Source organism: Melanaphis sacchari, unplaced genomic scaffold (genome assembly GCF_002803265.2).
Source record: "Melanaphis sacchari strain LSU unplaced genomic scaffold, SCAv2.0 Contig108_pilon_pilon, whole genome shotgun sequence".
Lineage (NCBI taxonomy): Eukaryota > Metazoa > Arthropoda > Insecta > Hemiptera > Aphididae > Melanaphis > Melanaphis sacchari.
Window position 1 is genome coordinate 23,060 of NW_020270415.1, and position 15,666 is coordinate 38,725.

At 25.0% G+C, this 15,666-nt stretch overlaps 1 protein-coding gene across 1 annotated transcript; it reads right to left on the minus strand.

The window, feature by feature from the left end:
• Positions 1-540: 540 nt before the first annotated feature.
• LOC112603451 (linear gramicidin synthase subunit D-like) lies at positions 541-9,822 on the minus strand. The gene is made up of 21 exons (XM_025352006.1): positions 9,620-9,822; positions 9,406-9,550; positions 9,055-9,315; positions 8,363-8,494; positions 7,815-7,980; positions 7,614-7,738; positions 7,430-7,554; positions 7,111-7,329; positions 6,543-6,745; positions 5,331-5,519; positions 4,249-4,437; positions 4,051-4,186; positions 3,834-3,969; positions 3,313-3,514; positions 2,592-2,868; positions 2,378-2,490; positions 2,011-2,318; positions 1,413-1,657; positions 1,110-1,343; positions 872-1,030; positions 541-744 (listed from the first exon to the last, which is right to left on the minus strand). Exons 1-21 carry the CDS (start codon positions 9,734-9,736, stop codon positions 601-603), a joined length of 3,825 nt encoding a protein of 1,274 aa, XP_025207791.1. The 5' UTR covers positions 9,737-9,822; the 3' UTR covers positions 541-600.
• Positions 9,823-15,666: the final 5,844 nt, after the last annotated feature.

Genomic DNA, 15,666 nt, shown 5'->3' on the forward strand with positions numbered 1-15,666 from the left:
GGAACAGAGTATGCCTAGATATGCTCTACTATTTTTCATGGACTAAAATGTCTCAATGTTTAAATCAAATTTCTCATGTATAAATTATTATAATATACCTAAATTATCTAAGTCAATTTCAGATTATTTTCAATACTTTAGCTATCACTACTAATAAAATTAGTAAATACTTTAGTTGATAGTTGCTAGTAATTTATTGTTTACCAAAAATAGTGTGTTCTATTTATTCTATAAAGCAGCTAAGCATAATTTAATAGACTTATAGACAATAATACCTATTTACATTTTAATAATAACTATATTATTTTCAATACTTTCATAACAACTAAAATTCAGAAATTTTATTTTTTATTTCTCTTATAAATAATACATTCATTTAGAATAGCAATAATATTATCCTTTTTATCATATTTTATGAAAATGAATTATAATTATGTTGAAAAATTTTAATAAGATTAATTTAATCCATTAAAAAATAAATATATTTTTTATTAAAAACAATAAAAATATATAAATTATAATACAACATTGCTAAAAAAATATAAAATTAGAATATACATCTTTCTTTTTTTTGTACAATAGAACTGTAGTATTAAATATTTAAATTGGAAGCATTTTTGGTTCAATTAGAATTTCATTGATAGCACAAAATGATGGTTGTGTTACAGCAAATAAAACAGCTTCAGCAATATTTGATGGCTCAAGAATTTCATTAGTAGAGCTGCAGTCATATTGCTTTAAAGCCTAAATTTAGAAAATATTTCATACTAAAATATTATTAATGATTAAAAAAAAATATTTGTATATATTGTGAAATAGTATTTGTAATATAATATTATAATTGTATCAAAATACAGGAAACTATTTTTACCTCATAATCACTAGTCTTGTGTAATAATTCAGTTTTAACATCACCAGGTTGAATACAGGTGACTTTTATGTTATACTCAGTCATCTCAGTTCTTAGTGCTCTAGCTATGCCTTCCATGAAAAATTTTGTTCCTGAGTATACCCCTAATCCTGGAAATGACTTTAAAACGCAATTATTTTATGATATAAATTTATTGATGTATATATAAAACTATAAAAGTTTTGAGTTTACTACTTACTCTTCGGCCAGCATTTGATGTAATGTTTACAATATGGCCAGAATTTCTTAGTGTCATGGTAGGAAGGATTGCTCCAAGACAATTTAACATACCATTACAATTCACTTGTACCATTTCATCCCATTCATCAACTTTACATTTGTCAAATGTTGTATAAAACATTACTCCTGCATTTATAATCATTATATCGATTGGGCCAATTGATTCTTCAACATCTTTAACCACTGTTCTAACCTTTATTAATGAATAATAGCTATAAAATCAGTTTATAAAATAGTTTATGAACTAAATAATTTATTATACATTAATTGGATCAGTAACATCCATTTGATATGGAAAAACTAAGTTTTTGTTTGTTACTTCAAGTGCAAAAATCTTCTTTTTTAATTCTATTAGACGATTGATTCGTCTTCCAGTTGGAATCACTATAGCTCCAGCTAATGCTAAGCTTTTAGTTATTTCATAACCAATTCCAGAAGAAGCTCCAGTAATAAGTACAACTTTTGACTTTAAAGACAAAAATTGTGTTGTTAATGATTTAACTGAACCTAAATAAACATATATATTATAATTCATGTAATACTTAAGGTATTTAACACAGACAAGATAAAATGAAATAAAAACATAAACCACGACAGTTAGCTGTTTAAAGTTCATAAGAGATTTAAACCAAGGAGGAAAGTATGTTGAACCGCTACAAGTGAACAAACTAATAACATCTAAGTGATCATAGTAATAGTGGTTATGTAAAAAATTAATAAACTTTTACTACTTCTATTATTATTTAATTAAATTGTAAAAACTATAAGTAGAATTAATTTTTTTTTATAAATTCAGATAAAAGATTTCAAAATATTTATTACAAAATCATTCATTATTTAATAAAATAAATTTATATTACCTTCGGTGAGGACCGGGTGAGGAATCAAATTTAAATTGGCTAATGTTACTAAAATTCTATGGCATTCGTTAATATCTAATATTGGATATTTTAAATTAGCAGAACTTAAATATGATTCGACATTTGTTTTTTTCACTGTTAACTGATTCTTTAAATAATTATTATCTGCCACAAAAGAATTTAATAAATAAGTGAGAGCAGCTAATTGAGGTTGAGCATTTGAATTTTTTTCAATTATTTCTGACCATTTTTCGTAAGATACACATTCTAATTTGTACCCAATGTCTTTCATTTCTTCCCATAAATATCTATGAAAAAATCAATATGAATTATTTATAAAAATACCATTTTAAAACGTAATACATACTTTGAATCAAATGTGTCGTTAACTAAATGATATATTTTTCCTGAGGATTCATTTAAATTCTGTGCCAACTCAACAATAGTATTTGCAACAAAATCAACAGGAGTAAGCTCAATCTGTAAATAATCTTCCATATTATTTGTTTGTTTTATCATTTATCCTCTTATAGCCTTATTTAAAAATATCTTAAATATCCTATGCTTAATATAAAATTCACCTTCCAACTTATATCAGGATATGCATTTGTATATAATACACCTTGCATTATAAGTAAAGTAAAATCTGCAGAGTTCCAACTAGGTACTAATCTACTTCCACTTATGTTTCCACATCTAAATACTGATGCTGGTAATCCTTTTTTAATAGCATTCAAAATTAATTGTTCAGCCAGCCACTTAGTTTGGCTGTAACCATTTTTGAGTAATGGTGCCCAGTTTTCAGAGTTATCATTCTCTGAAACATCTTTAAGCCCTTCAGGAAAAACAGCCGTTGAGCTGAAAATATGATAGATAAATGTACCATTTTTATTTAATTTCAAAATGTTTTCATATTTTAATATTTTATTAATTTTGATTAATAAGTCTTATAAATATTAATTATTTTGTGTAATCAATGTTTTAAACATTTGTATCATAATACAACTTTTTTTTATATTTTATTTTCAACAAAAAAATGTGTTTATGTAAACCAACATCATGTTTTTTTGTCAGTAATTAAAACAACTGGTTTCTATCATTAAGAAATAATAATACACAATGTAATCAATTCAGTTTAAATTTTGTCATAAAATTAATATAATACGTGATACAAAAACCATATTTTTTTTTTTTTAACTAAACCAAATAAATAATGCAATTTGCTATTTATTACAAACTTGAAATTATTTTAATATTTTTTAGCAAATAAAAATATTTATGTTACTGACTAATTTTACTAACCTAATATGATATAGTGGTTTAATTTTAGCATCCATACAAAATTGTACTATATTTTTGGTACCAATGACATTACTTTTATACAATGCTCCAAATGGATATGATAAATTAACTTGAGCAGCTGCATGTATAACGTAGTCAATATCATAACATATTGCTTCATAGTCATCATCTGACAATCCAAATTTTATTAAAGATACATCACCTAAAAAATGGTTAAACAGTTAAAGTAATAAATTTATAAATACATAATAGATAGGTACGAGACTTGACTACTACTACTTAAAACATAAAACAGATTTTTATGACCAGAAAAATCTATTTATTAGATAGCTATAAAACATAATAATAATGATATTAAAAAGTCAAACCAGTCCTGGGACAAAATATGCCAAGAACAACATTGCTTATGGTACATTAATTAAAATATATACATGGTATATAAGTATCTATTAGCCATATAGCAATTTAGTATATGTTATAGCTTACAAATTTTCAATTTAAAATTCATATTGGTTATATACCTATTAAGACAACAACTTTAGAATAAAATGAGCCATTTGAAGAACCAACATTTATGTTATACTTTTTCAGAATCTGTTCAAGCTTTTCCAAAGGTTTTAATTCTGCTGAATCCCTTATCAAACAAAATATGTTTACCTAGATAAAACATTGGTTGTGTACTTGTAAAAATAGGGCAATAAATAAATATTAGTATATGGTCATATGGGTAATAATTACTTGAGTTTGCAATAACCTTTGCAAAATAAACGCACCAACAAATCCAGTTGCTCCAGTTAAGAGTACATTACCATTGGTAAATTTATTTTTATTTAAATTTACAGCTCTCCAAAAACATCTTATCATTTGATCTGAACTAAAAATGTATACAATTTTATTACATATATTTATATTCAATCAAAAATCTATATACATTACATGACAGAATCATCAACAAGATTATTTAGTTCTTCCATTAAGTTGATTTCATTTGATTCAGATATGTTTTGATCTAATAATGATGCCATTGCTTTAACATTAGAATTTAGAAATAAATCCCGTACATGCAATTGAGTTCCAAATGTACTATTTAATTCACCAATTACACTAGCTGCTAACAATGAATGTCTAAAATTAAAAATATCAGTCAATAAATAATAATTTGATGGAAAGGTATGTTTAATAACTAAGTCTCACCAATAATAATATAGTATTTGTAGGAATAAAATAATGAAAGTTTTAACTACTATTATAGGTATGTATAATAATACTATGAATATACCAATGACAGTTGGTAAGTTCTATAAGTTGGCAATCAATTAAAAGGGACGTGATCTATAGTCTAGTAAATACTCTAATAGTATGTTCATGAATATTATAGAGTAGTGACTACTACTAGAGACAGTGGCGCAATTAGCTTATAAACCTTGGAGGGGATTGAGCCTTTTAACCAGGCTATAGATAATATATATATAGATAGCACATATCTATAGCCATGCTATATAGTGTTAATTTCTTATATTACACTTATCAGTTATCTACGGCTTGTTACCTTAAGGTATTTTATTATTAGGGTAAGGTACTAAAGTCTACGTTTGTTACTAACAAAATATGACTTGTACTTAGTAAAATAGATGAAATGTTTCATTTTGTAATTTTGTATCAAAAGTCTATGTAGTCTTAAAACAAATAGTAGTTTAAGACGATCCAGGGATATTTAGCTTCACTAATTGCGCAACTGGATAAAGATGTATTACATGAATCTATGAATTTAAAAATTTGCTTGGTATCTAATCTTTCGAGGTTTTTAATTTTTTTATAACAAGCATTGAATGTATATTGTATATTAGAAATTAAAAATAATATATATTTTAAACATGATAAATGATAAGTTATCACTGATAACCTAATCACAAAACTTTCAATTTTTAAATAGTTTAAAATTTTAAACTTAATTCTAGTACGTCATAAATACCTACTATAAAAATAGTAAATACTCTCATAAATTATTTTCTACTTACCCGCCATTCTCGAAAAAATTATCTTCAACATCAAGACTAAAGGTTTTAAGAGCTTTACAAAATATGGTAGCCACTGTTTTTTCCGTTTGTGTTTTCCAATTTTCAACTGAAATACCATTTGATTTATCGAAGATAATTTTTGGTAAAACTGATTTATCCAATTTACCAGAAGCTTCTACAACTGGCAACCTTTATTAAAATTATAATTGAAAAAGTATTTTAGTCTTACTATAAATCATATAAATTACCTATAATATTTAATCTTATTATGGATAATTCTTATTTATATATTATTGTAATACTTTAATAGGTATCCATTTAAAAGTTTTCCATAATTAACTATAATATTATTACATTAATTTATTTTAATTCTAAAGATAAATTACGAATAATATGATTATTAATAATATTAATATTATACAACATTATACAAAATATAGTCTTTATTAATATTTTTAAACTATAATAATATACCTAATAGGTACCTACCTAATATGGTTGTAAAAAGTAAGAAAGTATGTAATAAACTAATAAGACTTGATTTCACCAATTTATTGTGTTCATTTTATCGAATTCAAAGAATAATTGATAAAGTTATTAACGCTATTATAATATAGTCTATTGTTGCTAAGACCTAATCTAGATGTTAAAGGTCGACTATCATTACTTCCTAGTTCCTTATAAATTATAATCCTATATTTCTATACATTCCAAAACCGTATGTAATAATAATATGTTATAATATTTTAAATCCCGAGAGCAAATTGGTCGTGAGGCAATGGCCTCGTGAAATGAGAATTCTTTTAAGAAAAATTAAGACCCAGTTTACACGTACAATTTTCAGTACCCGAAAATATCTCTATTAGGTATATACCTAAAAATTACAGTGAAATAATTGAAAAAACCAAAGTTTTTTTGAATAATACTAAGCTAATATTGTTATAAATAAAGTGTTGCTTGAAGCTGTTAGACTATCTTTACCATACTCAAGAGTTAAACACACATTAATGTCTTCATAGTTCATAAAAAAAATAAAAAATGATCTTAATAGATTTAGAACTAACATATTATCCCCTTCCTTCAAATAATCAAAATAACCCAAACAACATTTAATAAATCATTTATAATAAATAGTCTATCACTTATTTGTTATTATAAAAATTATAAATTTATAGCAATGATCATGAGTCCCCTCATATATTTTATACAAACCTTTCTAAGAAGAAGAAAAATGGTGGAACCATGTAAAATGGTAATTTAAGTTTCAATCTTTGTTTTAATGAAGATGCTGATAACTTTGATTCAGCATCTAATACAACATAACCTATTAAATATTTGTCAGTTCCTTCTTCTCCAACGGATAAAACACACACGGACTTTATTTCAGGTTCACTTAAAATTGTAGCTTCAATAGCCTATAAAAATTAAGTATTTATTCTAATATATCATCAAGTCAAATAATTAGTAAATAGGGCCTTTAATGAATGCATATAAATATATAATGTATAAAAAGTATAAATTAAAGTCATATTATATTTACTCGTATTTAGATTTTATTAAAAAAAAATATAAAGATATTAATGAATTATGATTAAATAATAATCGAATATGTGATGAAAAAAGTAAACTGATAAATTTATTTTACCTTTTTACAACGAACTAACGTATGGTTATATATTATTATACTCGTATACTTATATACTGCATATTATACCTGTTTAGCCTTTGAATGAATAATAAAACTATGACAATTTAATTTATATTAATATTATATACTAACCTGTAATTCAACTGTATAGCCTCTAATTTTAACCATACTATCACAACGTCCACAAATCTCTAAACTTCCATCAGATCTTAAATAACCCCAATCACCGGTTTTGTATAATCGCTCACCAAACTCTTTTGGTACAGTACTAGGTCTTTTAATGAATCTTAGAGTATTTAATTCGGGCCGATTTAAATATCCAATTGCAAGTGTAGGTCCTCCGACGTAAATCTATAAATAGATACATAATCATAATATTAAATCGGTTACTATTTGAGAATTTAGTGAAATTAAGAAAGAATATCATAAACCGAATAAAATATAACTTTACCTCGCCTGATACTCCTATGTTTTTAACTTTATATTTGTTATCCATTATTAATATGTGAACATCAGGTAAAGATGCACCAACGGGAGCAAATTTGCTTGGTTCTAGATCACATGCTTTTGAAACATCTATAAAATGTTAAATAATGAATATTAAAAAATAATAAATGTGTTTACCTAATAATTACCAGCACATGTCACGTCATGACATTCAGAAACACTATAAAAATTAAACATTTTAACCCACGGAGCAATTTTTTCCATTCTGTCTCTTAAAGAGAATGTCATTACTTCCCCACATATCCAAATTTGTCTGTTAAATAAAAATAACATTTGATTACAAATATAAAGAAACATTATAATATTATGAATAATAAATAATATTTTACTTAAGTGTTTTGAATCCTTCAGGTATATTTATACCCTTGTAATCGAGAACTGCTTGTAAAAGGGATGGTGTGAACAACATTCTTGTTATTTTATTCGTCCGTAAAAACATTAGTAATTTTGGCGGATCGTAAATCGTATCATCAGGAATTATATACATCGGATATCCTATAAATATTTACATACATTAATACATTTTGTAAGTAAGTACCTATATATTATATTTTATCATAACTAAAATTATATAGTTAGTAAGTTAATTTTTAAAACGTATTAATTCATGCGCGTATGGCTAAAAGAATAAATTTGGTCTTTATATTTTATCAATTACTTATAATTTTTTTTAATTAATTATTTTTAGAATATTTAATTGAAAATATATTAAATTTATATTTAAGAACAATAATAACATACATATTGGATTATACGTACAATACAACCTGAATGTTTAATCATTAATATAATACTATTTAAAATTAAAAATATCACAAGTATAATCTACTACCAATGAATTAATAAAAAAAAAAAAATAATAAAAAAATATATTTACCTTTAAGTAATGGTCTAATCATTTCCCAGATAAAAAATACATTACAAGCTTCTCTATCATCATCCACGTAAGGATATGCTTTATGTCTCCATGTAAATGAATAAACAGCACCACGATGAGGACATTGAATACCTTACAATTTAATTTTTTAACATGAATATTTGTTACATCTATTTCATATAACTATATAAGTACATTGATATTCAGTACTTAGTAAAATATATAGTAAAAAAGCTTTACACGGTTATACTTTTAATTGTATTGCCAAACTGTTTAAATTAGATGAACATTTGTTAAGAAAATATTGATAAAATAATTTTTTATTTTTATATTTCATATTTTTAAAGTTAGTAATTAATCAAAGTTAACCAAAAATTAATATTAATAGTTATATATATATATTTGATGTCAAAGCTCAATATTGAAAATCCTAGGTTAGGTATATAGAATTAATAAAATATAATTAAATTTATATATTTATTCATATAAATTTTATGTATATGAGTATATAATAAACACTTTATATTACATTATATCAAAGTGATTTTTGTACTCAATTATGTTTATAACTAACTTAATAGTCTATCTTAATAGATATAATGATAAATGCATAGCCGCATAGGTAACTAATTTTACGCTGAAATTGTCTAAGGTTCGTGTTAAAAGTACCATAAATTTATAGCAAAACATACCCTTTGGTTTTCCGGTAGTACCAGACGAGAACACTACAAGTGCCAAATCATCGAGTTTATTTGGTTGTTTTTTGAGAAGTGATTTATCCACTGATGTTTTCAAACTATCACACCAACCAATATCCAAGTAAATTAGTTCCTGTTCTTTAAATCGATTTTCAAACAACTTTTTTGTAAGAATGGCTTTGGGAGTCGATTCCTCTAAAACCGAATGAAGAAGTGGTAATGGATAAGATACCTCCAGGATTAAACACGCGCCCCCTGTACAGTTTTAGAACATAATTTGTTGAGTATCAAACCTTTACTAATAAAGAATAAACAAATAATAAATGTCAACTATGACGTAGGTACCAGCTTTATGAATAGCAATGTAACTAATAGTATACTCGAGGCAACGTTCCATCATGATACCAACCGTGGTGTTTTGGGTAACACCAATGCTCCTTAGTTTTGCGGCCAATACATCTGTCATTTCATCTAATTCCTTGAACGTGACCTTAAATAAAAAAAACAGTTTGATATATTAAATTTCAACTTTATATAAACTATAAATAACTGAACTAACCGTTGAGCCATCAACATTAACTACAGCCACTGCATTTGGGGTAGCGTTTGCTTGAGTTTTAAACATCTCATCAAGACACCCTTGTTTATCATAATCAGACATACTTACAGAAGGCATTTTTGATATTTTAAAATAGAAAGTTTTTTTTAAATTAATAATAATGATAAGTGTTTAAAAATTTAAATTTAACGTTTCAGAGTGAAATACACGTAATAAGCTCTTAATTACAAGTTACAACGCTTAAATATATACACACTTACTATACAGCCTAATCACACTTAACCGCTAAGCCTACTAATAATCCTATTATTAATATTATTATGTTTTTATCTTTAACCAATTATTATGGAATAATATGTATGGTGATGTATATAATGAAGTGGCGTGATTTGGTTTTTAATAATCATATTATGTCATATTGATATTAAATACATAAAACATAATTTAATAAATATAATAACACAATAGAAACGATGTGTGTATATTTACTCTATAACTGTACTTTATTATGTTTATATGTATTTATAATTTTTTTTTTTTATTTAAATATTTATTAATATTTATATATATTAGGTATAAGTGGTATTAGTATGTTACAGAGTTGTAGATATATTTTTGATTATTTGTGTTTGTATTCAAAATTATGGATAACTTACAATTATAATTTAAATATAAAATAAGCATAATATGTTTTTTTAACCATTAATTTATTATAATATAATCGAATTATTAAAAGTTTTAAATGTTCTAATGTTAAAAATTCTAATATAAAAACGAATTCTATATTGATAATTATAATTAATGAGTTATATTAATATTCAAAAATATAAATATCCAATAAATAAGTAGCTTTTATTAAAATAGCGTATCTATACTGACAAATTTCAAAATAAATATAGATATTAATGATTTAATTGTCTTATTAGCAGTAAAGCTATTATATGAGTATAATATAGGTGTTTCAAATAAAAATTTTAAGAATTTTGAGTTACAAAATAATTTATATTTTTTAATTTGCATTAATTAAAATTATACATTAATAAGAATTATTTTTATTGAAGTCGCAGATAAAATTCATATAAAATGCTTTTATTAATATTGACGTACAAAGTTTGATGTTGAATATTAATACTAATAAAAAGCTGTTAAAATAATATTCTAAAGTATAAAAATAATTTTATAAACAACTGAAGTAATTTAACCATCATTGTTATGGTAGATATATAGTTGTTGAATCATTGCAATGGCTATTTTAAGAAATATTGCTAGTCGAATTATTTTGTACACATTTTTTATGTTTCCACTGTTTCCAGAATAAAATAATTATTATATGAATAATACAACTCGCATTATATTATTTTCAATATTCAATTACTATTAACTACCCAAGTTTCAAGTAATCGAGTACCTATATGTATCTATTTATATTAATTATATTTTAATAACTATTACAAAATTAAACAAATAACTACGTACATATACTATATTATAAAAAACTACAAACAATTAAATGATTAACGAAAAAACCGCGAATTTGATCCACTTTTCCATAAAAGTATAATAATACATTAGTTCCGGAGTCACCTTCGGAAAGCATGCTTTATTGAAACCCTGCATACGCTGCTATATTGCGACATCCTAGGGAAAGTGACTGAAGCATGTAGATGCAGAGCTAATAATTCTATACAGACCACAAAACGATTCGTTCGTCTGGTGAACTTGAACCAAAAGAATAAAAATATTTATGTAAATGCAGTGGTGCATTTAGGAGGGGGAATGGAAAATGTCCCAAGCAGCAAATTTTTGGGGATAACAAGAAATCATAACTTTTATTTATGATTTTTTCATGACTTTTCTAATTTTCGTACCTTTTTCAGTATTGTTACGTATTTAAAATACATACAAACAAATTTTGTTTTTAAAAGATATTGTTGAGCATCTAATTAGAAATTAAAATATATATATATATTATTCGATAAGAATAAGATATAATATTATTTTCGTTCAATGTTCATAGTAATTAATAGCTAATAAGTAATACATTTTATCTGTTGTGCCGTTTGGTAAGCGTAGTTTATATTATTGTTAATTGGAGATGGTTATGATTTTATGAATATTTTTCGACAGAATCGGCGATGTACGAAAACAAATGTGATATTATAACATTATTATCGTCTTATTGATGATCGGTCGGAAATTAAGTAATAAATTAGTAATTACGACAACTGACGAAGTGGCGAGACATACCTACAAGTCACTGACACTTGAATCTTGATAGTGAAATAGTGCGTTGTATATTTTTATATAGATACCCACGTGTATAGACGTATATTATGTATAGACATGTTACATGTAGTATATGACGTATTGTTTACTATTTTAATTTTCCTGATTTTTAATACATGCGTATTCTATAAAATATAATACCTCATATTTATATATTGTATATTTACCCTTTATATTATGTATTTATACATCTCTTTAACCACCATCACCAGCATAGAGGTACGCAAAAAGCTAAATCACTTCAGAAAATATATCCGGAAATTAGAAAATATCATTCTCAAATGAATGTATTCACTTTAGGGTACATTTAAAAAGTTTATAAAATGAAAATAAAATTGTACCTAAAACTTAAAAGTGTTCAATATATGGTATTTATAAAACAGAATAGTTTAGTTGAAATAGATTCTTGTATTGATATTGCTCTTAAAATGCTTTTATGTTCACTATTAAGTAATTGTTCAACGGAAAGGTCATTTTCTACATTGAAAGGGGTTAAAATTTATTTAAGATTAACAATGGCAGAAAATCATCTTAATTTATTGGTATTCCTCAACATTAAAGCTGATTTAACAAAAAACAATTAATTTTAATAAGATTATTGAATCTTTGACTTCTCAAAAGTCAAGAAAAAAATGTTCAAGCCTTTTATAGTTTGTTTTATTAGGTATATATAATTAATAATTAATATTATATATTTATTCTAATAAAAACCATGTATTGTTAATTTAGTTAGGTACCACAAAAATCATTGTGTATATAATAAGTGTTGATACCGTTTTCTTATTAAATATATATTTTTTTTTAAGAAAGGAATATTCATTTTGAAAAAAAAAAAGTTAGACTAACCTTAGGATATATTTTACTTTGAAATAACCTAATACAATATTGCAAAATAGCTGATTTAAGATTTGTTTCATAAAATGTATTTTATTATTGCCTAACTTAGAATTTCTTTTTTTTTTTTTTAAGGGGGATACAGAAAAATTATTTTGCTCCGGGGCGCGTATACACTAAATGCACCACTGCGTATATTATGTTTTCTTATGTTACCGAGATACAATACGAAACGGAAAGAGAAAACATGAATTGTCTTCTCTAAAATCTATAATAAAATAGGTAAGGCAAAAAATTCGCAAATTTCACAGTCAAGACCTCGCAGCAAGAGATAACTTTGATAGCAAGAATATTAGACAATGTATATACTGCAGGACAATTCTGTTATATCACATTTTTCTAATAAAAAAAAAAAAGCTGTCGTGGTATTAGGTATGCCACCGAATCTATACTTTAACGCGTTATATATATCCATATCAATATCCACACGGGAAACAAAACATAACAATAGAAATGTTGTATAAAATTAAATCCCGAAATTTAATTGAATCAAGCACGGGCTCATAGCAGATGTCTTATAGCCTACAGCCTATAGGCTTAGCAAAAAAAAAAAATTAGTCACACTGAAGATGTGTGATTTAACCAAGTATCGAAATTTGCAACACTACACCGATGTCTTTATCTGAATATGATTCAATTATATGATGTGATATTAAGTAAAATTTTTATAAAAATGATTAATATTAAACAGTTAATATAATAGCTGACAAAAAAAATGTAAACTATTTGTACATACTCTAATAGATAGAGAATGCTTATTCTAAAACGCAGTTAGTCTTAATTTGCGTATTTAGAAAAGCTAGGTGCGCACTTGATAATCAATTTTAGCATAATTGTTTTATTATAGTAAGAGAAGACAGCAAATAGTAGTTCCTATAAGTATACGAACTTATTTTCAATAAGAAAATCAATTTATGTTCCAATACCTGATTAGTACATTAATGATTAATAATTTATAATTTAAAAATGTAAATTACAAGGAATGTTTATTATTAGAAATCATAGACAAGATTACAAGAACCAACTCTTTAAAGTTTTTTAAGAATATCAAATATGTAACACTGAGTCACTGAATACTGATTATGAAATCACTGATGAACAGGTTACCATCGCGTGTCACTCATATCAGTATTATATTTATAATTATTAAAATTTTTAAAATATATTGTTTAGAATTTTTTTATTGTCATTTATTTTTCCATTGACTGACAATTTCGAACTAGAGAACTACAACAACTGCTTAAGGAAAATAATTTACAACTAATGAAGATATTAAAATTTTTTCAATTGCGATTGACAGAATTTTCTTTTAGTTTATAATTAACGCAATATTAATTTCATAGAAAGCTCTAGTTATATACATACAAAATTCTAAAGAGAAAGAGTCTAACAGGTTGTATTATTTTTAACTAATAAAGACACTATTTATTTATAAGTATTTTTGGTAGATGTACCGATTGGTCATTTTTAGTAATTATCAACAAACTATTCAAAGTGATAAAACAATGGTTTTGGATTTTGTTAAACATACTGAATCAATTGGCAGTTATAAATAAAATTATATCATTGAGTTCAATTAATTAAGTTAGTGATTTGGTAGATGTATTTGAAAATGAACTTAAAAGTAATGGAATTATGGAAAAGCTCTAAAAGATATAAAATCAATTGATTTTCAAAAAAAACGAAAACAAGAATAGTTTGTATGTTGCTGAAGATAAATCTATAAGTAGTATATACCATGAAAAAGTAAAAACTTTGGCTAACTTTTAGCATGGCCGTATAGATATTGATAAATATTTTGTTAATACTTAGTACTATTAATTATTAAACCTGTTGCTAAACTTTATTGTAATAACATTAGAAATGTATTTGAATTTAGCTGACCTAAATATGGAGTACACAGATTTAATAAAAAATAATAGAAGAGATACGACAAATACCATTGCCTAAATTAGTGAAATATTTATGTGGGTCCAACGAGTTTAAAAATATTATTATTTTATTTGCTCGAGTTTAGCTGCAAAACCTTACGGCTTTGACATAGAACAATTAATAAGTAAAAGCAATATTCTTAAATCAATAAATCGTCAAAATTTGCATGTTGAAACTGAAAATGAATATCATTTTATTCATTTTAATATGTCTGCTCTTCAAAATTAGGGCTCAAGACCGGCAATACAAATATAGTTAAACTAAAATGAATGCTGCATTAAAGATACATCTAAAGGCTAAAGCCAAACAAGAATGGCTTATTGGGATATTTATGGAAGCAACAAACAGAAAATCTGAAGAGCAAACTGAGTAAAAAATTTAAAAAAAAAGAACATTCTAACATGACAATATGACATTATGTGTTATGTGTATAAATACAGAAATACTATGAAAAAAGTAAAAAGAACATTAAGTAAACTTTTATGCGCATATCCTATTTAAGGAAGTTGTGCAAAAGTCCATTTAAATAAAAATACAAATATACCAAAATACTTTGCATAATAATAGACGTCCCCGAATTTGTTCGTAACAATAATACATTGCACAAAGATTTGTCAATTCTCACAATTGACGGACACATAAACACTATAACGAATAGATTTTTTCGTTCACTTACAAACTCAAGTGGAGCCATCCACTACAACCTAAATGTAAGCTCGCCGACTCGTGAGTACGAAGACCCCACTACCGAATAAACGACAACCACCACTAGCAATTGCCTAAAACGTGCAAAACATACTCACTAAAACTATTTATTTAACCTTACTATTGTAAATATTACGTTATTAACCATTATTATATTGTAATTATATAAAAAGTGGGAAAAAAAATTGTAAATACTCAACAGTAGACTTTGACAGCAATCTAGCTAGGAA